Here is a 27018-nt window from a genome sequence, read left to right as displayed (position 1 = left end):
GCACAGGGCAAACATTTAAGTAAATTCATAATACTTTCGTAACTCCATCTGCACTGCACAGGATATACTCTGATAACAATGCATTTTGATTGTCATTCATAATGCGTGCTGGTATTGTCTTGTAGAACCTGCTACTGCTCTGCTTAGTGGCTAAACCCATCCAAACTCAAGCCTCAAGCACAGATGAAATATGACCATCAACGATTACATCCAGCATTTTTCCAACACAAAAACTCTCTTTTCTATCAACGTGAAAGGCCCGACAGACTATTCTTGTCGTTCAAACACACTCTTGAGCTGTGCCACCGGGTACAGCGTGTGAAATGAATCCTGAAGTGGAACAAATGAAAGACGGGGAAAAAGTGGGTCAGAAAGCAAGAGCGGCTCAGCAGTTCTGCATGCTGCACTGCAGTGGTGCGCGCGAGCACGTCAACTCTCACTTCCACAGCGCACAGACTGTCAAACTAACATTCACTTAGACCACTTCTGAGTTTGAATCGAGCCGAGACACACTGAGCTGAGGCATTAAGACAGCCATCTGAAGGTGTACAGGGTAAATCACACTGGATTTCCTTCATTTATGCAGCTGTCAGGCTCAATAGCCCATGCTCATGTTTGTTTAGACAAACAGATTGAGCCGATAAAGAAAAGAAAAAAATCGAATTATTATTGAATGGCTAAGCAAGAGACAGATTAGAGTTAATAAAGAGGATAACCAAAGGCAAAGCTTAATCCAAATGGAAACGTTTGTTTAGGGAGGATCAGCTGTGTTACTGCACTAATGTGATGCTGTACTGATAGATGTAATGGGAACTATAACTTTAATTAAATATAGGCTGAAATATGCATTAGCACCCCCCCACCTATACATTGGTTTCATAGGTGCATTGGAACAATCATTCATATAAACGCATTAAACTTTAGTTTACAAAGACGTGAAACTCACCGAGTGGTCTGGGGTGTTCACTGATATGCTTACGCAAAAATCGCTGCAAAAGATGCTTTCCAACAGGTGTTTTACCATTCGTTTTAAAACTGTGGACCTATTTTTCCAACGCCTCACAACCGGACATTCTTCCAAAAACTACAATAAAACCTGTTGGAAAGCTTCTTTTGCAGCGATTTTTGCGTGAGCATATCAGTGCACACCCAAGTCCACTCGGTGAGTTTCACGTCTTGGTAAACTATAATGTTTTTATATGAATGATTGTTCCAAGGCACCTACGAAACCATTGTGTAGTTGGGGGGGTGCTAACACAAAAACCTAAAATTCTCGGGACAGCAGCATGTGTCCAAATTTTAATCTTAACTGTTCGATTTCATCAGAAACGATCTTAAAACAGGGCTTTACTTGTAAAACGCCGAACTTACCCTTTAAGGCATATGTAAATAATGCGCCAAGTAGTAAATAGTGTGTCTAACTAGGTTAACAACACTTTTTTTCCATAGTCCACACACATTTTACTAACTATGAAGTAACTTTGCAACTATATGTCAACTAACTCTCATTAGAGTATTAGTAAACTGTTAGGTTAGGGTTCATGTTAGTAGAATTCTTTGATTCTTTCAAATCTTTGATTTGCACAACTGGGTATGTGAAATATAGGCTAATTTTTTCAAACACAATTCACTAAAAGTAGGTAACAAACACAAGCAAAAAAAAGACTGAGGTTTTAGCTACAACCATTTCAAAATATCTATGTGTGCTGTGGTTGCATACTACGCTTGGAATCACTATTGGTGAGGCGTTTTCGAAATGTCCTTTTCTTGTCTGCTCTTGCAGACAGGGGCTAAAAACAGCAGCACTATCACATCTCCCCCGGGGAGATCAGGATAAAACCCAGCATCTCTGATCTCTCCGTTCCTCGGAGCACGGCTTACCCCCTTAATCCACACTAGCCATCAAATCTCTGATACACCATTCTTATATTAGACCTGAAATGTAAATGTGTTTGAAAACATGCAAATAATATACCCTTAACGTACTGTACACTTGTTCATTTTAGACTCCTCAATACACACGCTCGGTCTTACTGAGAACTAAATGAAATGTTCGTCTTCATAATCTTTCACCAAAATGTAATAACTTGCTTCAATTCTGAAACTATGTTCCTTTTCCGCTGACATACAGGCAAACCAAATCCCGACAGAAAATCAAATCCACTTTTACTCTACATTTGTACTCGTTTATCCGGTTTTATCCACTTGGAAATGCATCAAATTGTTAAGAATGTAAAATGAGCCGTGAATGCTGTTCCGTGTTGAGAATAGTAACAGATTTTCTAAAACTCAAAAACACATGCATTCAATGTTCACAAATACCTCTTATATTTAATTTAGCCAATGAAATTCTGCAGAACAGATTATTAGAGATGAATCCATGTAAACACACCATTCGAATGAGATTATAATTTTGCATCTTCTTAAATTATAGAATCATCTCCACCAAAAGAGAAAAACAGCTTACTTGGGGTTAGTACACACTACTATTGATTTATCATCCTAAACATTTCAGGTATTAGTGATCTAAACCCAACTTCCAAAACATTACAAACTCATTTTACAAACTTTCTAAGACACACCTCATAAAAAAAACATTATTTATTGATTTTTTTTTTTTATCTTAAGTGAAATATTCTGTCAGATGAGAATACAAGCATAAGACTTTAAAGCATGGAAGAAGAAAGAAGACTAGTGCCATTTTGCCACACACACTAGAATATTAAAGTGTGAATTTAAAGTTTGCATATAACAAAAATAGTCCAACATTAATCTAAAGCGACTTTAAAGGGAAGTGAAAAGCAGGCAGTAACATTAGAAATGAGAAGTGCATGCTAACATGTTCGCCTCATTTGTGGATTTAAAACTTTGAAGACATCCTAGAGTCTGTTGGAATGGAAACACTATGGACCACAATGGAAACGCTTGAGTTTAATAACAGCGTGTTTTAATATAATCTGCATGTTCTTTCTGAAACCGCACTGATCTTCCTGTTTTTGCCAACAGGAAGCTGGTGCAAATGTTCCTCTGCAAGGTATCAGCACATGCGTGTGTGTGATCTATGTTTCATTACGAAAACGGAACCGGTAGATCACTCCCTGTTCAAACTAAATCCAAACAACAAATCTCTGCCTTTGTTTCTGAAGTATGCTCTATTTAAACCAAATTTCAAGGTATCGCAGTTCAAACTGAAGCACTAAGAGTAACAATATCATATTAAACTGCACTGTTGTGTGCCTTTCTATTCTCCCTTTCCTTCTACTGTCTTCGTTACTTTCTCTCGTTCTCTCAATTCACCACAACATGAAATATTTCCACCGCAAGTATTTGTTGATGCACTGCAGTTGTTCAGAAAAAGAAGTTGAGTTTCCATCTCAGGGTTTTGCACTCGCTTGTACATCAAGTGCTGGCAAGCATGTGCAGATGCATGTGCACACACACACACACACACACACACACACGACACTAGCCTTCAATTAATACAAATATACCATTGACAATCTGCAATATATCATCAATAATCATGCCTCCAGTTTCAGCACGATCATCATACTGAATTAAACTAAACGGATCACCGCAACCGGCACTGACTAAACAAATTCAGCTATTCCCTTAATCATATCAAGACAAGTCCCATTAATTAAGGGCCAGATGGATAATCTCTGTGCACAATAAGGATGCCAGTAACTGAGAGTGCTGCTTCCGGCTGTTCTGGGCCCACAGGATACCAAAAAAACAGATTCACAAAAAGATTGAGGATGAAAGGTTGAAAGGAGGAGTGTCTTTAAATCATTGCACAAACTGATAGAGGATGGCACGAAGATAGAGAGAAAAACAAGAGTAAAACTAATATGCCGCTTTCAAGTTCTCGTCATGCCCATCAAAGCCATAGCTTTAGACAAGGTCCGATCCGATTTCATAAGAGGTATTTGTAAAATAAAGAGAACTGAGAATAGTGCTTCCTGCACCTCAAAAGATATTGTTAGTAATAGAAAGAATTGAATATGATCAAATAGAATTACTGGACACCACAAGAGCCACTTACTGTTTACTAAGCTTACTGTTGCATTGTCCTCGCAAACATATAGCATAACCAGTGTAGTCCAATTAATGAACAACTGACTCTTATGAACCGGTTCTTTTAAATGAATTGATCAAGAAAACTCAGACTCGTTCGTCTTCTTGAGTTACTTCGAACTTAGAATGAACCAAACTGTTGTCTTATTAAAATGGAACTTAAATCTTTCCATTTTAAAAAAGTATATTTACAGTGGGCTCTACAGATATTGGAACCCTTGGTAAATATGAGCAAAACTGACTGTTAAAAATGGGGTTTTAGTCTTTCATTCAGAATATTCACAAAAATCGAATTGAAGTTAAATTATGCAAAAAATAAATAAATGTGGAATAAATTTATATATTTTTCTCCGAAAATATTCCCATACTATTTTCCCATTCATATGGTAGGCTATGTTTTGAAGTTCACCTCAGGCAGTGATTAAGAGCACTTAGAGGGATAGTTCACCCAAAAATTCTGTCATTAATTACTCACCCTCATGTTGTTCCAAACCTGTAAGACCTTTGTTCATATTCGGAACACAAATTAAGATATTTTTGTTGAAATCTGAGATGTTTCTTACCCCACATAGGCAGCAAGGTCATTGCAACTATCAAGGCCCAGAAAGGTAGTAAAGACATCGTTAAAATAGTCCATGTGACTCCTACGCTGTTGGCGTAGTGTTAGGGCTGGACGATTTTGGCTAAAATCATAATCGCGATTAATCGAACAAGTTACCTCGATTACGATTATTGAACAATTATTTAAAAAAAATCTTTCTCATGTGTCACCGGCAAGGCTTATACTGTAAATATGTTCACGGTTATTTTTTTTAATGAAAGAATGCATAATCCTATCTTTGTGATTCTAAAATAAGGAAACACACAGATAGCTTTTAATGCTTACTTATTAAATATTTCAAACAATTGAATCAAACAAAGCATACAATGCTTGAAATAAAAACGTCTTATAAAAAAGTAATTAAGTTTTAATGTAAAAAGAAAGTTTCCTAAAAATGTAGAAAATAGTTCTGTTTGTAAACAAAATAAATTATTGTAAATATTGCCATCTTAAAAGTAAAATATAACTTGTATAAAACTAAAAAAACTAATCCTTTTCATATTGTGTAGCATTTGTAAATGCTTGTGTTATCGAAACCTGCTTTGTGGAGTGGAGGCACTTGTTGCTGGGCGTTTGTCAGTCTCTCTCTTTTTTCGCGTGTTTCTGCGGCTCCTGTTGCTGAGTTGACTCAGTGTTTGAGTTTACAATGGGATCATTTGATGTGGACAGAAAAAAACGAATAATTACATGGAACAAACATATGATGGGCCATAGAGGCTTATGTGGACAAATGGCTCCTTAGTTTTGAAATGGTTTGGATATAAGGTGATCGCATTGAAAATAAAGGCGTTAGTCTAGCGTTAGAAGCTCATGTGAAACATTGTCGCGGCTCATTTAAGAAAATGACAGGTCCGAAGAGACGACGCTTTAGTTTGAGGTAGTGCTAACAATAATAAAGAAAGATGATGATCATCATCACCTTATCTGTTACCACTGAAATGTAGATGTAAGGTATTTCTACAGTATTAGCTACTACTGTATTTAAGCAGTGTATCACACAAGTTGCAACTTACTGTCATTCTTTTTGGTGAAATGGTCCCACACACTACGTTTCTTTGCACGCTTCATCCTGTCGTCTGCCCTGGCTCTAACCTCGAGTGTTTTAGCCTGTAGCCTTTACTTTTCGCAAACCTTGTGAGCGCGCGAACCCAAACGCTGTGACCTCGCGCCAAACGTTTTTATTGGTTTATTAAGTACAAACAGGGGAAGTTATGAAAAATTGAGTGTGAGGGATTTGTTCACTTCACACCAAAATATCTTGGAATGAGATGGCTAACTGTAGTAGCGTTTAGTCCACTGTCTATAATAGCCTAATTTACAGATGACTTTTTTTTTTACCGACTACCGACAACTTTGATTGGTTAACGTTGAGACGGTCAACCATCGGTCAAACGGTCATCGGTTAGCATCCCTATAACAGACCCTTGACCCAAACCCCATAAAAACACTGCAAGTAGAAGAAGAGTACACAACCATGGTCCTCTGAATCTGAAGGATCTGGAGAAATGGACTTGCCATATGTTCATCAACCTTATCCAATAGTTACAGTACAGTAGTGTCCGATAGTTCTCATCCGATAAGTGTCAGTACAGTAAAAATACTAATAGTGCTGAATATTATGTGTCCCCAACTAAGCAAGCCAAAAGCGACAATGGCAGTGAACCCAAACTCCATTTGTGACAGAAATGGAGAAGAAGAAAAAAAACCTGGAAGTCGTCCTGCAGATCTCCTCTGGCCAAACGAAACAAGATGGTGTGGTTATGATTCCAGGCTGCATCACAAGTAAGATTGTAGATTGGTATCATTCAGAATATTTCATCCAGACACTAAACATCAAAGATATTTTTCTATGGTCTGTTTTGCTCATATTTATGGAGGGTGCCAATATTTGTGGAGCCCATTAAACTGTTCTGTCTGTCTGTCTGTCTGTCTGTCTGTCTGTCTGTCTGTCTGTCTGTCTGTCTGTCTGAAAACAATACCTCTTTTGATAAGGAAAGTTCAGACATACAAAGAAATTCAATGGGATTCCTCTTGTGTTGCACAGAAGAAAGGAAGTCATACGAGTTTGGAAAGACAAGTGTGTGAGTTTTATGGTAAACTACTGTACATAGTTAGTACCAATTATTCTTTATATAAAAACACAATCATTAACTGGGATTTAAGGATTCACAGCCATTAAATAATCATAATTCCTTAACATTCCCATCCCCAGTGGAAAATTGGGAAGGTGGCTCTAGGATAAAGGAAGGAAGGATGGAAAGCCACGTAGAATGGAAAAGGGTGGTGGAAGCGTAGGGAGGAAACGCAGTATTTTTCCTGAGGCGGGGAACTAGTCTACACTCACCCACGGCTGTCTGCCCGTCTCTCTCTCTCATATTCAGATTAAAGAGCATTTCTGTCTTTATGAAGCAGCTACTGGCCACATGTGCTGAACAGCTGCCCCATAAACACCGGATTCAGCTGCTTTTCATTTGCTTATTCTTCCATTAAACCACCTTACATCATCTCCTCTGGCAAAAAAAAAGTAGCAGGTCTGTAGGAATGGAGATTTTTTTTAATGCAACATAGTGGTATTGTAAAAACCAAGGTGTGAAATAATGGTGGTGGGGAGAAGAATGTGTGAATACCTGTAGAGAGACATGCTATAACATGAAAGAGCAAGATTCCTCAAAAGAGCACAGAAAAATTCTGCGGCACAAACTCATTATGAATACTTTCATTGAATCCGAAATGGAACAATACAACGATAGATAGACCAATTGACGGAACGAGAGACAGAATATAGAACGATAGATAGAACAATAGACAGAATGAAAAATGTGATGTGCAATAACTCATTAAATAATGTGATATGCGATACGATTATGCTTAAAGTGTGTTAATTTTAAATACATTTTAAATATAATTTTAGTTAAGTAACCTACATACATGTTTCACATTCTTTTTATCAGAAATAAGCAAAAAAAAGTGAAGCACAGAAGAAAGCACTTCTGAAAGTGAACCGCAGTGTAAGCCACAGCATAAGAAGTGTCATTTTAACAGTGTAAACCAGGGGGCTTAGGGTTTCAGGTAGGTCTACATTAGGTTTATTTAACACAGAAACTAAATGATCTAAAATTAAAAAAAATTAAAAAAAACACTGCTTAATCTTCACTGTATGAATTAAATACATACTGATTCTTGTTAAAGCTACAAAAGTTATTCACATTCAGTCAAGAGCAGGGAGTGATTTTCTCTTCATGATCCCAGTTATTGCAAGCCGTTGCGATATGTACATTCGCTATTTTTAAATAATTTTGATATATATTGCACAGCCCTAATATATAGACAGAAATTAAAGTAAATATTGTCTGCAATAAGTATTAATTGATTATAATTTCATGTCTCATCTTCCATCTTTTAATTAAAATATATAATTATCGCCGTTACTGGCATCAGCCATTTTATATGTTAATATCAGAATCCACAATTAAAAATCTTTAAATCACACAAAACTCTTGTATTGCTCAAACCTAACAGCCAAATCTCATGCTATAACCTCACCAGATAGCACCTAAATATTCATCCATACAATTAACACTTCTATTCTGATGCACAAACACATGAACACTCTTACGACCACAGAACATCATGAATTGCATGTTTACATTGTATTGTAAGTTATGGCTGAATTAGAGGAGGTGCATTGATGTCTGGCCTGTAATGAACTCATATCGAGGAAAAACACTACAGTCTGCTACAGACAGAAACATGTCTCCATAGCGACTCGGACACAAGCTAACAGCCTGTGTTCTGAGGAACCGCTGTGTGATTATGCAAGCTAAATTATCACAAATAAGCAGCGAACACGCACACACCCCAACTCGCTACAAATCTATTGTCTCTATTGATCTACTAAATCCTTTAAAGAACTACTATCATATTTTGTGTGATTATCGCCATTTGTGGTATAGTGGGCACACACTAAATAATTCATTAAGATTACAATTACAGCTGCAACAATTAGCTAATAGTGAAAAATGTCAAGTGCAGTAATCCAGTATAGTTGAGCAATCACAGACATGCATGCTTTGTGTACCATTTACTTAACATTTACTGAGAAATAAAAGAGCAATAAAGTAATTCAGAAACATAAGGAATAAGACCAAAATTAATTGAAATTACTATATTATTACCATTTGAGCTAGGATTAAAATAAACTATTGGTCTTCCATTGTATTTGGATCATGTTAACAACTAAAGCCATGTTTACATCGCTTCCTTTACACCATGGTAAAAAGTAACTATATTGATTCTATGGTACTTTTATGAAAAACAGTAGCCTAAAGACATTTAGTATACTGCAAATGCACAAAAATTACATTCTCTACTCCCTTAATATATTTCATGTCTACATTAGTAGAAATATAGGAAATTTATTTCAAATGGCATTATTATTATTAGTAGAGTAAATCCTTGGTAAATGTTGGTGATTTGTGGATAGAAAAGCCTTCTAACTGGGTCGTTTTGGCTCAAAGCTTCTCCTGTTTTCCAAGTGTTGTTGAGAATGTCAGCACAGTTTCATCTGGCTTTAAACTAGTTTAAATCATGAGGCATTTGATTTGTAGTTTGTATGGAAGAACACTGCACTGATCTCAAAAGTTTTTCACTGGATCTCAATGCGCTGTGGCCTCACTTGCGCTTATCGGTTATTGGCACCAGTGCAACTGTCTGCAACACGAATGCACAGCATTATTTGCATAGTGCATAAACATTATATTGAACATTTATCAAACTTTTGTTATAGTTTCATCGAGGAACAAATGGAACTACACCAGTGGTGGATCAGTTGGGTCAACCAGGTCTGATCAGAGCACAGGGATCCATGCAGATTTGTCTTGATCCACTGCTAATGATGGAAATCAAAAGAAATCTAAATCTCAAAATCTCAAACAGACTTCTAGAATTGGATGCACACTGCTCTATTTAATTGATGTACTAAATCTTCTTTAGGCACCCTGCAAAAGACAAGCAAGAAGAGTTGCAGATAGCATTTGTTTGTAAACAGTAATTTCGTCTATAGAGATCAGGCCAACACAACACACAGCTGCTCAATGCATCAGCACAATAAGACACATTCTACTGTGAACTTTCACACATGCCAAGGGGAAAATAACATAACCCTTTATTTTGCTTGCTAGTTTGCTATTAGCAAATTGCTTCATTATAGTAATTAATACAAAATAATTTGTGTGTGCCAAAACATGAGGTTACGTCACATCAAATCATGTTCTGCTCTAGTTGCTCAGTGCTTACTATGGTGTTGCTTACTGGCCAGAGTCAAAGAAACTCAAAATGTGATATTCTGGTAAAAAAAAAAAACAGCTTAGTATCCACCTCTAATAGTGAGTTCACACCGGACGCGAATAGAGCGTCTAGCGTGAGTGATTTCAATGTGAAGTCAATGCAAAGACGCGTTACACACGTAAAAATTTCCTGCAGCGCGAATGAGGCGTAGAGCGGGGCTCGGTAGACGCGAATTCGCCTCATTCGCGCGTAAAGTTCACGCGAATAGAGCATCTGGCACGTTCCGCGTGAATGATTTATTTAGTGCTTTTTGTGCATTCACGCGTTTGACGCGAATTCGCGTCTGCCGCTCGAGTTGAAAAATCTGAACTTCTGCGTCAAATTCCCGCCGCGTTAACCAATCAGGAGCCAGCTTGCTGCTGTCACGTGGTGAAGTAAATATTTTACCACATAAAAAATGTATTTTAATATATGAGACATTCATTTTGTATGCTATTTATTCCATATCTAATCTAGATTATATGAAACATTATTAATATTGTAATGTAAAGAGAACCAACATACTTTAGTGCAAGAACATAGTTTGTGTCTGTGTTGTGTGTGGGAAAAAAAACACAGGACAGTTTAATCACTTTTGTAGTAGCCTAGGCTGGCTCCATTTATCATCAAAACAAAAATAAATTACAGATTAGGTGGGTGAGGGCGAGGGCGAGGGTGATCCTCGCTCCGATGCGGGACAGCAGGTCATTGAACTGTGCGCGGGACAGGCGGAAGTACCGCTGAAAGTGAAACTCGCCGATGTTGAAACTCGCCGAACTGGGTTCGCCTCCGAAGGGTCTGGTGGACCCAAATACGGCGATGATGATCCCTACGGCGCTGTTCTGGTCTCCAGAGCAAATACAGAGCGGTGACTCTCTCGATAAATGACCCATCAACAACAGACATCTTGTAAAAAGATGGCCGCCAACGGGGTTCGAAACTTTTGAAACTTTTGCCTTTGACGCGCGTGACGTGCATAAATTTCACTTCAAACTTTTTTTACGCGCGTCAGTTTCACTCTTGTCGCGCGAATTAACACAAAGTGGTCAAGCGTCAAACTAGACGCGAATTCGATGCGCTATTCGCGTCCGGTGTGAACGCACAGTGAGAATGTAAAACATGAGAGGGAGGATCAATTCCATCTGACACATAAGCCTCTATGGCCCATCATATGTTTGTTCCATGTAATTATTCGTTTTTTTCTGTCCACATCAAATGATCCCATTGTAAACAGCAGAAGGCTTGTTTCAAGATAAAGAACGAAACCAAAACATGACATGAAATGAAAGACAGAAACTAGAGATCATTGCGTGATGAGCTTGGGTAATGTACAGCACACAATGTACAGGGGAAATTGACTGGGATTTACAGAGAAGTGCACTCAGAATGCGCAATGCAATCAGTCTTATCACAAACCACATGTAGATGGAGTTTTAGACTGCAGTTTGACCAGGGGTCTGTTTACAGAACACAAAAATATTAGCTCCAAAAAGGATTAAACCATTATTAATAATTGAGCACCAATAATATGCCTAGTATATTGTATGTCTTTCCAGCAAATTATATTGTAGTGTTAAATTATAGTGTTCAATAAAATAAGACTAGTCAAACTGCCAAATGCTAATTGATAGTAATAGTCAAAAGACAGAAAATAACAGGCAGAAAATGGAAGGAGAGGATTGAGTAATGGTGCAAAATAGACTTGAACTCACACTGCCAGCATGACCAAGTGTCAAAGCCTGCGCTCAGTAACAACTCAAGCAGCAGTTTACTTTCAAAAACAATTTTAAATTTCATCTACTGTTTTTTCAGATGGCAAGTATACTCATTGCATGTCCGTAGTGTCCTCCTCTCCAAGAAAAGAATGCTCTTGAGACGCTGAGAGGGGCATCCATAATGACAGCAATCACTACCGTGATCAATTATACCAATTTTGAGCATCGGCGTCTAAAGAGTCTTCGTCCGCAGTGTTTCCAGTGTCTTTGATCTCCAGTGCGGCTCTACACTGCCACCCGTCAAGTGCCCTAATCAGAGCCTGAGCCCAATTTACATCTCTGAGCAGTGCTTCAAAAAGAGGAGAGCTTCACAAAGAGCTCTCCAACAGAGCCATGTTCAAACCCTCCACCATTGTGTCAGATGGGTTTCGCAGTTCCCTTCATTCCGTCTGGCAAGACGAGAAGTCAGCAAATGAAGATACACCAACGCCAATTATGGTCAAGAATTACTGAAGAAAAAAGCACTGAGAGACTTTGTCAAATGGACTGCTGCTTTACAAGAAAATTTAAAGGAAAATTTGGTGTAACACCAGGGGCTGGTTAAATAAACTGCTAAGACTACTCTTACAAGTTAAGGGACTTTGACACTGAACTCGATAATTTTGCGCAAATGTTCAACGTGATAATGCTCTTGAATCAGAACAATAGAATCTATTGAATCTATTCACAGGGCGCAATCAATCGAGGCACAACAAAGATTTTTTTTCTGCTTCTGTTTATGTTTGCTGGGTAATGTTTAGATGTGAATAAAAGCCTAAATTAAATCTATTCAACATATAAAACGATCGAGTCTCTTCAGAAAATTTGGACTAAAACGCTCAATTCATACAGATTAGTTTTACGATCTCTTTACGAATTTTTAGAAGCGTCAAAGTGGTAGTTGCAGAGCTGTCAATGGAGGGACAGAAAGCTCTGATTAGATCAAAAAGAACTTCATTTGTATTTCGAAGATGAACAAAAGTCTTATGGCTAGGGCTGGGCAATAAAACGGTATCGGTATTTATTGACTGTGCACCATTGTCGGTAACAATATAAAAAATGTTCAATATAGCGTTCGATATTTTCATTAAAATGCGTGTGCATCGCCCACGCGACCACCACAACGTTGCCCAACATCAAACGGCAAACGTAATGAAAGCGGAACGAAACTGCGCTACTCATTATTTTGTGCTTCACGGACCGTTTATCAGTTTGGACCAATGTCAGTGCAGCGCGAGACGATCTTGATCAAGCAACACTGTTACTACACAGCGAGATCCCGTAAAGTCAAGTCAAGTTAAGTCATCGTCATTTATATAGCGCTTTTAACAATGTAGATGGTTTCAAAGCAGCTTTACAGAGATAAACATATAATTTAAGGTAACAGAGATTGGTTTAGTTTTATAGTGGTTCTTGAAAAAAACAAATTTCCAGCTAAAGTTAGTTTTGATTGATTCACTTCCGTCTAAATGATCATTTATTATTAAATTAGGGGCCGCTAAGACGACACCGTTCTCTCTAAACAGACTTTAAACGTGAACCTGTGATAGACGCTGATGGCGTTCACATGCGCATTAAGAATTGATTCTATAGTTATGTTCGTTTGATTATATGTGCGCAGGTTTGTAATTCTAACAAACCATGCCAATACAAACTACTTGTCTTTTCTATAAATTTTGATGCAGAATTTTATTTTATCTTATCACTTCGGGTAGGTACGCGAACCAAAAAATTCTACAACACTCTATCTGTAGAGTGGTATTGGGATCCTCCATAGGGAGAGGCTAGTTGGAACTTCAGCACTGGATGGTCATCGGGTCCAGGCGAAAGTCCTTCGTCAGATCTGGAAACGGCCTGGATCCGGCAGGCTGCGGGAAAACCTCGGGATAAACAAAGACACTTAAATTAGCGTAGATGCCATTCTTCTTATGATGTAACGAGTACATCAGGATTTAAGGGAAGTGTTCCCAGTTCCGGCTGACCTAATCTAAGCAGCCTAATATTGAATTATAGAAGTCTATAGAGTGTTATGTGAATGCTAGGTCAAAGAGATGTGTTTTTAGTCTAGCTTTGAACTGACAGACTGTGTCTGCTTCCCGGACAATGTTAGGAAGATTGTTCCAAAGTTTTGGTGCTAAATAGGAAAAGGATCTACCGCCAGCAGTCGATTTAGATATTCTAGGTATTATCAACTGGCCAGAACTTTGAGATCGCAATAGACGTGAAGGACTATAATGCGTTAAGAGCCCGTCAAGTACTGGGGAGCTAAACCATTTAGTGCTTTGTAAGTAATCAGAAATATTTTAAAATTTATACGATGTTTAATAGGGAGCCAATGCAGTGTTGACAGAACCGGGCTAATATGGTCGTACTTCCTGGTTCTGGTAAGAGCTCTGGCGGCTGCGTTTTGAACTAGCTGTAGTTTGTTTATTAAGCGTGCAGGGCAACCACCCAGTAGAGCATTACAATAATCTAGCCTTGATGTCATGAACGCATGAACTAGTTGTTCCGCATTTGTCAATGAGAGCATATGACGTAATGTAGATATATTCTTAAGATGGAAAAATGCGGTTTTAAGGATACTAGACACGTGACTTTCAAATGAAAGATTGGTAACAAAGAGCACACCCAGGTTCCTAACTGACGACGAAGACTTAACAGAGCAGCCACGGTATTCTAGGTTATTACGTGTGGAAGTTTTTTGTCCAATAATTAGAATCTCAGTTTTTTCAGAATTTAGTAGTAGGAAATTACTAGTCATTCAATTTTTTATATCAACTATGCATTCCGATAATTTTGTGAATTGGTGAGTTTCGTTAGGTTTGGAAGAAATATAGAGCTGAGTATCATCAGCATAACAGTGAAAGCTAATTCCATGTTTCCTAATGATATCTCCTAAAGGTAGCATGTACAGAGTGAAAAGCAGCGGTCCGATAACTGAGCCTTGTGGTACGCCGTACTGAACTTGTGATCGATAAGACATCTCTTCATTTACTTCTACAAACTGATAGTGGACAGTTAAATATGATTTAAACCATGCTAGTGCAATTCCACTAATGCCAACATAGTTTTCTAGTCTATTTAAGAGAATGTTGTGGTCAATGGTGTCAAATGCAGCACTAAGATCAAGTAGCACTAATAGAGAGATACAACCACGAACGGATGATAAGAGCAAATCATTTGTGACTCGAATGAGAGCTGTCTCAGTGCTATGGTGCTGTCTAAATCCTGACTGGAAATCCTCGCAGATATCATTTCCTTCAAGAAAGGAACACAGTTGTGAGGATACTGCTTTTTCAAATATCTTTGATAGAAAAGGTAGATTTGAGATCGGCCTGTAATTGACTAATTCTGTAGGATCAAGTTGCGTTTTTTTAACAAAAGTGGTTTAATCATAGCCAGCTTAAAGGTTTTTGGTACGTATCCTAGAGACAAAGACGAATTGATGTTAAGAAGAGGATCTATGACTTCTGGAAGCATCTCTTTCAATAGTTTAGTCGGTATAGGGTCTAACATACATGTTGTCGATTTAGATGAATTAACGAGTTTGCAAAATTCTTCCTCTCCTATGGCAATGAATGAATCAAATTTTACCTCAGGGAGACTATAATGCACTCCCTGATGCAATGCTGTAGTAGACTATTGCATAGTTATAATTTTGTCCCTAATATTATCAATCTTATAAGTGAAGAAGTTCATAAAGTCATTACTGCTGTGTTTCTTGGAAACTTCTGGGCTTGAAGCTTTCTTTTTCGTTAGTGTAGCCACTTTTTCAAATAAATACCTAGGATTATGTTTATTTTCTTCTAATAGGGTTGAAAAATAAGCAGATCTAGCAGCTTTTAAAGCCTCTCTGTAAGCAATCAAGCTCTCCTTCCATGAAATCCAGAATACCTCTAGTTTTGTTTTCTTCCAGTTGCGCTCCATTTTTCTGGCTGCTCTCTTAAGGGCCCGGGTGTGCTCGTTGTACCACGGCGTTGGACTATTTTCTTTAATCTTCTTTAAGCGCAACGGAGCAACTGTGTCTAAAGTGCTGGAAAGGAGAGAGTTAAAAGTTTCTGTTGCAATATCAAGTTCTTCTAAGCTATCTGGGATGCTGAGATGATGAAACTGATTAGGAAGATTATTGATAAAGCAATCTTTAGTGGCAGAAGTGATAGGTCTAACATACTTGTAACACGGAGTTGGCTTTGCAGCCTTGGCTAAATGTAATTTACATGAGACTAGACATGATGATCTGAGATGTCGTCGCTCTGCTGCAGAATTTCAACAGCATCAACATTGATTCGATGTGATAATATTAGATCTAGAGTATGATTACGACAATGAGTAGGTCCTGACACGTGTTGTCTAACTCCAATAGAGTTAAGAATGTCTTTAAATGCCAATCCCAATGCATTATTATCATTATTATCTTTTTCATTATCTACATGTATATTAAAACCACCAACAATTAGGACTTTATCTGCAGTCAATACTAATTCTGATAGAAAGTCAGCAAATTCTTTGATCAAATCTTTATGGTGCCCTGGTGGCCTGTATACAGTTGCCAGCAGAATTCTCGAACTTGATTTATCGTTTACATTATATATTTTTAAATTAAGCACCAACACTTCAAAAGAAATATATTTAAAACTAGATTTTTTAGTGGTTTTGAAAATATTACTATAAATTACATCAACACCTCCCCCTTTGCCTTTCAGGCGAGGTTCATGTTTATAACAGTAATCATGGGGGGTGGACTCATTTAAAGTAATGTAATCGTCTGGTTTTAGCCAGGTTTCTGTCATACACAGCACATCTAGGTTATAATCTGAAATCATTTCATTAACTATGAGCGCCTTTGAAGTAAGGGATCGGATATTCAGTAACCCAAGCTTTATCGTTTGTTCATCTGTATTATATCTATTTTTTATTTGTTGAATATCAATTACATTTTTAACCTTTGATCGGTTTGGAAGTTTTTTGGATTTCCAAATACGGGGAACAGACACAGTCTCTATATGATGATATCTAGGTGAAAGAGGCTCTATGTGATGGGATTTATCTGACATTGGTGACGCGAGGCCGCAAGCAGACGGTCGGTTTAGCCAGTTTGTCAGCTTCCTGACCTGAGCCCCAGATTGTGATGTTTTGTCTCTAAGACTATGAGCCAAATTACTAGAGAGAAGACCAGCACCATCCCAGGAGGGATGAATACCATCTCTTTTCAACAGGTCAGGTTTGCCCCAAAAACTTTTCCAATTGTCTATGAATTCTATATTATTTTGCGGACACCACTTAGACAGCCAGCCATTGAGTGATGACAATCTACTAACTATCTCATCACTCTTTTGAACAGGAAGGGGGCCAGAGCAAATTACAGTGCCTGACATCGTACTTGCGAGTTCAAACACCTCTTTAATATTAATTTTGGTGATCTCCGACTGGCAAAGTCGAACATCATTAGTGCGGACGTGAATAACAATCTTAGAGAATTTACGATTAGCATTAGCCAGCACTTTTAAATTTGCTTTGATGTCAGGCGCTCTGGCTCCCGGCAAACATGTGACTATGTTGGCTGGTGTCCCTATTTTCACGTTCCGTGTAATAGAATCACCAATTAACAGGGCACAATCAACAGAATTCTCAGTGAGTGTTTCACTGAGTGGGGCAAATCGATTTGTTGTGATAATCGGAACGGAAGAGTGGTTTTTTAATCCACGACTAGAGCGATCCCTCACTGTCACCCATCTGCCTGGCTGCACAGGCAATAATTCAGCCAGAACCGAATCATGTAAAGAGTTCACTATGCTAGGCGCATCCAAAATAGTATCTAAATCTCTAGCACACTTACTATCCTCAATTAAAGTTTGGATGCGTGTTTCTAATTCTAAAATCTTCTCCCGACTGTCTCCTTGCATTTATCACATATAGGCCCTATATTGCCGACGGGGAAGGCTATGCTAAACATATAACATGAAGTGCAGGTGACAATAACAGGACAAGACATTACTCACCGTATTTGTTGACTGATTCTTACTCACCTGGGCTTTTTATGAACTCAGAGGCGTGGGCACGCAAGAGAAAAATAAATAAATAATTGAGCGCACGGGTGGCGCGTTAACAGGCTAGCGAGTTACTAGCGTGTTGTGCTAACAATAACGGAAGCTAGCGATGTCAGGTTAATCTGAGATGTTGTCTAAGCTGTATTTAATAGTATAAACAACTAGAAATGGTAGTAAATGATGGTTCAAAACAGAAAGAAATACAAAGCTAATATGAGGCTTAGACGGAGCTTACAGCCTCGAAGCAAACAAAACACAGCAGGCCAGGAAAGCATTTGAATAAAGAAAGCATTTGAATTTGCTGAATATTACTGAAGTAATAACATCGCTGCAAGATCTAGTGAGAAGCATTCTTTCTCTTTGCTGTATCGAAAACCGTGACACCTCTGTGTCGTATCGAACCGACCGTGAATTTTGTGAACCGTTACACCTCTACTTATTACAGATGTTGATCTACCTCAAAGTTTGCCTTGATTGTTCTACGTTTACATTTCTTAAATTTAAATAAAATGTGTGCAAAGTTTTTTGAACACTACCTTAATATAAGATATAAAGATGATATTTTTGTTTAGCTACATTTTATTTTTAACTTCTAAAACTAATATAGTTTGTTGTTTGCCTTAATAATGTGGAAAAATAAAAAAAGTGGTTTAAATTCAAACTTTTTTACTTGTCTTTAAAAAAAATTAAAAAAGTGTTATATAAAATGTCAATAATTATCGATACCGAACGATATGAAACATTACATCGTGATACAGTTTTTAGCTATATTGCCCTACGTATGGGTTTGGAACAAAATGAGGATAAGTAATTAATAACAGAAATTTTCATTTTTGGGTGAACTATCCCTTTAAGAGACAGTCTTAACCACACTAACCCTAACACTTTTCAGCAAGAGTGAATTAAATTCATTGAAAGTGACTGTATCCTTAAACAAAAACCACACGAATTTCACATGTGCAAAAACATGTGGTCACATGTAGAACACATACTTTCACATACTGTGAAATCAATGTGATCACATGTGAAATGTGTGACAAGTGAATTATGTTACAAAATATTTCTATTTCAAATCAATGAACAATAGATTTTTAAATCAATTAAAAAATCATGAACAAAATCCATCACCATTTCCACAAAAATATTAAGCAGCACAACTGTAAAAATATTACTCTTTTTACATTATTTTTGGTCAAATAAATTTAGCCTGGGCGAGCATAAGGAAATTCTTTTAAAATCATTAAAAAAAAAATCTGACCAACCCCAACATTTTGAACATATACACCAAGTAAATATTCTTTGTGTTAAGATGGAATTTGATTTCTTCTAGATTTTTTCACTCGATTGTGCATGCTCTCAACTTCACTGCACAGATTATAATACAGGCTACAGGAGGTTACGTCTATTTTCTGAGCTTTGCAGGAATGAAAATGGACTGACAATGAGTGTGAGAGAAAACTGGCAAACCAGCTGATGTATTCAGCCTATAATGACAAACAGCACAGTAGGTCGCTGATAAATGGCTGCAAGCATTTTAGCCCCAACAGGCTGAGATCAATAAATGCACAACATCCCAAATAATACACACGACAACAAAGGAACAACTATTGTAGAGCTGCCCTAAACAACTAAACAAGAGAAAACATCTTCTGTGAATGATCTCAGCACACCTCAAAGACAACATGAAAACAAAATCGACCCATATTGCACAATTCGTCAGTCCTGAAAACATATTTTCTGTTGACGTAACAGGTGTGATGTCAATGGTGCCAATGGCCATTGTGTCTAGTGACCCATCAATGCATTAAGTTTTAATATGTGCATACACGAATTAGATTTGTGGCAATCAACTTAAGTATTGCTCTGTTCATCACACAAAGCTATCGTATGGCTTCTGAGTCAAATAAATTATTTGAAAAGCAAGCAAAAAGCACAACATAGGCATACAACTCTAGGTTTCATCAAGTTTTAAAGGAGTAACACCAACTTTTGGTATATTTCAGGGCATGCTGAGACTTGAAGATCTGACATCATTCTATGAAAGAACAGGAGACACTTTCAAGTTAAGCAAGGTTGATGTAAGACCTTTGAGACGAGCTGAAATAGGAAACCTATAAAGCCAGACGTCGGTTTTCAAATGTGTGTGTGCACAAATCACAGAGGAGGTTTTTGGAGGACACTGTCTTATTTTGAAGTCAAGTGTGTGTGTGTGTGTGTGTGTGTGTGTGTGTGTGTGTGTGTGTGTGTGTGTGTGTGTGTGTGTGTGTGTGTATTTTGAAGATGTAAGTGTGTGAAGGAAGCTGTCACCTGTTCTGCGAGGAGTCACCTTGGCGAGCTGTTTTTGCACTCTATCTGAAGGTAAAAGGAGAAGGTGCCGTTTTATCACTGTCTGGGACTGTCGCTGTTTGCTGGACGTCTCCCGACAGGAATATCCGACTCTGACCTCTGCTCTTTCCTACCCTCAGAACATCATGAGCCAAAGTTACACAGACACAACACAATGACTCAGAACACGCCAAATGTAAACAGTGCAGAAGATAAATCACTGAAGCCACTTGCCTTCTAGGTTTTTAACAACAGATACACCAGCTTTTATTCCAAAACACTCACCTCTCAGTGTGCTTTCAAGCTTTATGTGAAATTACAAGTATGTGCTTCTTGATGAGCTATACAACAAAACAACAGCTTATCTGACCACATCAGACTTTACTGTAGTGTACATTTGCCTTTAATCAGCAACAATGGCTTTGGTTGAAATATTGGTTCCTCTGATTATACACTGTCGTTCCAAAGTTTGGGATTGGTAAAAATGTTATGTTTTTAAATAAGTCTTATGCAAACAAGCTGCATTTATTGAATAAAATAATACAGCAAAAACAGTAATATTGTGAAATAATATTACAACTTAAAGTAACTGTTGTATTTGAATATATTTTCAGCATCATTACTCCTGTGTCACATGATCCTTCAGAAATTATTCTTATATGCTGATTTGATGTTGAAAAAAGTTGTGCTGCTTCATATTTTTGTGGAAAACATGATACTTTTTTCCAGAATTCATTGATGAAAAAAGTTCAAAAGAACAGCATTTATTTGAAAAATAAAATCAAACATCTTTTCTAGTAACTTTGATCAATTTATGGTGACCTTGCTAAATAAAAGTACTAATTTCTTTTTTTTTTATCATTTCAATGGTAGAGTAGAAATACGTATATTGTTTTAAAACTAATAGGAATAAAATGTTTTTTGAACCATTTTTCCAACCCATCAGCCACTGAGATATGATTTTGAGAAAAATATTAACATAATAAATGATGTGCTAAAACCTCGCAAATTCCATGCACTTCCTCTGGGATTTCCAAGTAATATATACATAGAAATGTTTTTAAAAAGGACCTGCATAAAAGAGTCCAGAATATCCCCTCAAAATGAGTGTCTACAACAGTAGCCTCCAGCACATGAACCCTCCTGATAGTCACTTGCCCCCATTCTGTGGCACAATTCCATTAGTTATGTGATGTAACTGCCGCCGCTGGCCATTCTCCTTTCAAAAAAGCTAAACCCAAAGAAAGTGCTCAACATTCTTGTCCTCAAAGCTTTTGGAATTTCCTTGAGTTTTGCCAACCTAGTACACGTGACATCTTCAGGCATGATGAGGAAAGAGTTTAAAACAGCTTGTATTACATAAACACAAGACCACAAAGTACTAAGTTCCCGCTTGGAGTCTGTGACATGACCTTGACTTCACAATTGTTTGGGGATTAAACACTTGCCGTCAATGTCGTGGGAGGATTCTGGAGGGTAAAAACAAAACTTGACTCAAGGATATTCCTGGCATTTTAACATGGCAGCCAACTTTTTAAATTAAACCCAACTGATAAGAGTCTGGAGTATGCATGACCACCAGACATGTGTCATAATGTTTAGTTGCTCATAAACAGCAGAGACATGAAGAGGAAGCAAGGTCAATAATTCTGACCAGCGTGGTTTCAAATCGGTGACGCATACTGAGTAAGGAGTGAAAGAGGCTATTAGGAAAAATGATTATGAAAAGCCTGTCTGAACCACAGTTCTGTTACAAAACCTAGTGAGAATCCCACCAAGACAACATTTTTAGGCGTTGTATCATAGGTGTGGTTCTCAAAAAACTTCATTCTGGAAAAAATTTGAAAATGTCCAATATCCATCCATTGAAAGCAATCCCACAATGCACCGCAATGAGAGAGTATTCTTATACTTAAACATACTCAAACAGCTTCTAATGATTTAATTTGATTAAAATTCCACTGAAGTAATAAAGTCTAAAAATCAGTCATCATAAACAATTATCATTCTTTCAAACCAGATTAAATTAAACAGAAACGTTGCTATATTGAACAGAACATTGAGTGCCTTCAATGCATGATTGTATTCTGATTACGGACAATTTCCTGGCAACATATAAAGTAAAAGCATGTAAACGTAAATGCATTTAAGTGCATCATCATATGCCCCTTTCTTTGACAGAAAGGAGAGATTTGACCCGGGTTCCTTTGATTTTGGTTCATTCACACTGCCAGTGATTTTCCGGAATCAGAGAGTGCGTTCACACGCAACCCGTAAAAATCCTGTAAAGACACGTGACATCGATGTGACGTGTAATGTCTCAGCAGCGTCTATAGTTTGCTTATGAGCTGCGATTTCTCCCTGGAAAAACCACGCTTGTGCATTTTTTCTCTGATTCGATCATAAACTAGTGGATTACGTACCGTTTCACTCCTGCTTTCACTTCACTTCAGCGTCATCATTACGACACGGCATTGATTACGGCTTTTGTTCACACAGCGCGCGTTCCGGGACTGATCCCGGCAATGTTACTAGGTCCCCAACCCGGGATCAATCCCGGCATCAATCCTGGGTCGTGTTTGCGTTCACACAGAAGGCGTTCTGGCAATTTCCGGGAATCAACGCGCTGTGTGAAAGGGGCTATATTTAGGTCATTGTTTTTCTCCATTTTCTCCATTGGTAGTGCTGGAGTTGTTTTCATTCTAATATGAAATGTTTAAACCGACTACCTGTAACCCAAGACAGGTGATTGATTTGAGTCAGTAAAAACAATGAAAGTAACCAAGCCAGCATAATTTTCACATCCAGAATGTTCCAAACGGATGATGTTGATGTACATTTAGCAATATTGTGAAAACGCTGAATAGGGCAGAATATGGTCCTGACGAGAAATTGCACTGTGTTTACAGGATATAACACAGCATGAGATTATTACTGTGGTCATCTATCATTTTCAGACCTGACCGTATGAAGTCATTAGTGGGAGCTCAGTAAACACTGGTGTGTGGAAATCCCTATTTACGCAGTACTAGTCAGGGCTTGAGTGTGTCTCATTTCTGATTTAACACTATAAGCCTGAGACCTAAATAATGTAGCATATGTGCTTTCTAGATTGCTTTTATTTATTTACATAGAGATATTTTTAAAGTTGAACATGTTATAAGTTACCTTTGGGGAATTAGTGTCAAGCTAAGTTCATCCAATTTTTTGATTACAACTAAAGTCTGTCTCCCCTATTCCCCAGGCATGTTCTCCCTGTACTCTCACTTCTGCTTGCTCTCTCCGTAGGGTAAAGCGTATTGAGGAGAGCACTGCTGTCACACCTGTCCCCACGCTGTCAGCATCAGAGCTCACATGCTGCGCCACTAACAGGATATGACATACAGGACACAAACGCTTCAGCTCATGGGTGGCGTGGCGGCACTGAAGTATGACGATAGAGACTCGATGCAGAATTAGGCCACAGTTTAAGCAGCTACACTAACTTTAAGAGATTAACGGTCTCATAATCTGTTTTATGACTAAATCTGATACTCAAGCGAAATGTCCTAATTGGTCATAAATTCAGGTTCAAGGTTTACTAAGGCAACAACTTACTAATTCAACATCATACTGTAGTGGGCAACATCAACCAGACTACATGCAATTTTACACATGGTAAATATTCTGATATATCAGGCAAGCTAATGAATCCGAAAATATTTGGCAATTTTGAGATAACTTGGGCCTCCCCTTGTAACCCTGCAAAAAAAAAAATCGACATATTGTCAATAAAACAGTAGAGCTGCGCGAATAATCGTAAAAAGATTGCGATCTCGATTCAAACACCCACGATCTCATTCCTAAATGACCGTGATTCGGATGTCTATTAAACCTTTGACAAGTCTGATCACAGCAAATATTCAAATCCGCACTCACGCTGTCGCTGAACGAGAAAGAGCAGTTGTCATGTAGAAGTATGAAACCGCATCACAAACACAGTATCATTATTTCCGTGTTACAAATGTTCAAATTATATCAGAAGTACTGGGATAAAAGTTTATAGTTCAGATATAAACATTAATGTGTTACTATGGCAGCGATCAAAATAGAGCGAATCCCTTTTAGAAAGGAAATTGAGCTTTAAATATAAAGATTCTATCAATTACATTGTTACGCCACTAGGTGGCGACAAGTGAATATTAAAAAAAAATCATTCAAGTCATTCATTGAATCATTCATTCAAGAGATTTGTTCAAAAACGCCGAGTTATCCAGTAAATGAAACAAATGACATTAGTAAGTCAGTGGACAAAAACTTAATACAAATTTTTTGAAAGTTTGAAAATTACATGATCTAGGACTTTTATACAGTGCTTGTAAGTCAGCCTCGTTTTCATCCGTGTTAAATCTAACCTAAGGTCTATGGGCCACAAAAAACCCGCTGCGATTGCGAACATTACTCATAGAAAACCACCCACCCCAAAGTCATTTTCAGAATCCAACACGCTTTCATTTACCACCAATGGACCTGACAGAATAAAAATGGATTGGTTACAGCGGGAGAACTCGGCTTTAATGAAGTATAATTGAATGGTGAAGTCTTTTGTTTAGAGCTGTACTTATCTGATTCTCACAGCAGGGTTACTCGACAACCCAAGCGCACTACCTGCAGGCTCTTGATTATTCCTAACCTGGTCGTCTTGCTAAAAGGCAAACAGCATTGTGTCTTGGATGCCTGTTTACTTCATTTAATGCCAAGCTTTTGATACAAAATAGCAATAGAACAAGAGAGCTGAGATTATTTAAGACAAGGCCTAAACACATGAGCATAAGGGACAATGCAGCATCCATGGAAACCACAAAATTAAACATTGATAAGTGTTTTTTTCCCATGCAGAGGTGAGTATAGCTAATGGATGTATAGTAGAAGAGTTACATAATGCACTATTGCAGGTGGTTACATTGGAGAACATCTGCAATTGACCTGAATAAGCTAAACGATACTAAATGAAACAACAGTATAAAAACATCACTGATAATGATGATATAACTATGACACACAATATACAGCATCTAGATCACTTATGCACTCTGCAAATTTATATGTAATGTCACATAATAACAGTGTTGACGAAGCACTGAGATAATGGTGGGCTGGTTTTTCATGCATCCCCATACAAAATCATGCCTAAAAATGTCATGAGCATGGTACAGATGGTAATATCAAGGTATTTTATATAATTTACACCAAAAAAAGTGTCATAATACGTTTGGAAGTTGGCTACCTTGCTTGGAGTACCATGCATTTTCTGCAACATAGTATCACCATCTAATATCATCACTATACCATGGCACTTTCATACCATATTCCTACCATAGTATACTCAAAACACCATGGTACTCCAGTGTGCTCCGGAATGTATGCGCGCACATGTCTTCACTGATCAGATAAAATGCCTAGAAAACACGCTAGTATTTATATGGAAAGCAAAAGTGCTTTAAGGTAGGCAATGGTATTTTCGCGGTATATAACATTACATTTCTTACTGCTTGATTTTTTTTGTAAATAATATTGTGGTTTGAAGTCTAAAATGAAAGACAGCAGCAGTGCATTAGACGGATGCTTGTGTGTTTGCATACATCACCAATCGAATCGAACCGCACATCATACCCTCAACCTCAATATCATAATATATTTATCTCCTCCAAGCGAGTAGCTAAGTACTGTCATGTTGTTTTTATGGAAGCATGTGACAAATAGCTCTGGAAAACAAAATCTTTCGCGGGAGCGTTCTAAACACACAGATCTGCTGAAAATGACACACACACACACACGACGTGCCATGACTTACCGAGCAGGAGCAGTTTCACCTCCCTCGCCGCCTTCTCTCCATCCTCCCGCAGGTTTTTGTCGATCATCTTTGATCTCTCGGCGGCCGCCTTGTCTTCAGCGCTCACCGTGCAGCCCATGATCGAACCGTGCGCGCGTCAAACTTCAGAGAACGGGTCAGATCAGCTCGGTCCGTTCCGCTCAAGAACTATAAAGACGCCGATTGACAGATGTGATATAAAGATGCAAAGCGTCACAATTTAAAAGGTTTGATTCCGAAAATGCCCGGCCTGTGATTCTCCATCAATCAGGAGCGTTAGAATATGTTTAGACGCGATTAAAAAGTTGCTTTAGCTTTCCACCAATCAATCAATCAATCTTCCTTTAGCGCCTCCTTTCAGATCAAAGAGCAGCCGCGGCGTCGGCGCTTTCATCTAACGCTCACACTTCTTGAAATCTAAATCATTCGCTTGCACTGAGTCAGGTGCCTTTCTTTACACGCGAAAATAATACAAAACTCCTGAGAAATTCTGCCGCCAAACAGCTCTGGTATTTTTTCCTCCGTTGTTATTTAAAATTCATACGTTCTGCATATCGAGCGTGGCGCAGGGAAATTCTAAATGTTTAAAAATTCTAATTCAGAACGTTGCAGCGTTCGGCGCGGAACTCCACTCGCGCTGATTTCTTCTGAGGAATAAACAGAACGTGTGAAAAAGCCCCAGCGTGCAGCACCCACCCACTGATGAACAACTGCCCGTGAATTGTGGGAAATGCAGTAGTTTTCTGCTGCTGATTCAGAACCATCAAGAGCGAATCAGTTTGCTCATATGGTTCAATGAACTAGCTAAAAATGATTCATTGATTCTTTGAAATTGTCCACTCAAGTTGAAATTATTATTACTAATAATAATTATTAATACATGATAAGAAACATTTCACTGAAAAGACAAATCTTTTCAATGCATCAATTCAGTCTTAACTGTTGGTTTGCAAAAATATATAATTTAATAAGATTAATAACATTATCATATCTAATACTCTTTTCGCAATTAAAAAAAACTATTACTTTCATTACACA

At 37.9% G+C, this 27018-nt stretch overlaps 1 protein-coding gene across 1 annotated transcript in view; it reads right to left on the bottom strand.

Annotated features, from left to right (window-relative positions):
• Positions 1-26717, bottom strand: part of gnai2b (guanine nucleotide binding protein (G protein), alpha inhibiting activity polypeptide 2b) — a 55265-nt gene extending 28548 nt beyond the window's left edge. The window contains exon 1 of the mRNA XM_077197841.1: positions 25963-26717. Coding sequence (XP_077053956.1) covers positions 25963-26080 — 118 coding nt within the window. The 5' untranslated portion in view covers positions 26081-26717. The remainder of the gene's footprint in view (positions 1-25962) is intronic.
• Between the last annotated feature and the right edge of the window lie 301 nt (positions 26718-27018).

This window comes from Siphateles boraxobius, unplaced genomic scaffold (assembly GCF_051911475.1).
Source record: "Siphateles boraxobius isolate OS27281-9 unplaced genomic scaffold, OSU_SipBor_1 41, whole genome shotgun sequence".
NCBI lineage: Eukaryota > Metazoa > Chordata > Actinopteri > Cypriniformes > Leuciscidae > Siphateles > Siphateles boraxobius.
The sequence above is the reverse complement of the archived record's forward strand: the minus strand, read 5'-3'. Positions and strand labels throughout refer to the sequence as shown.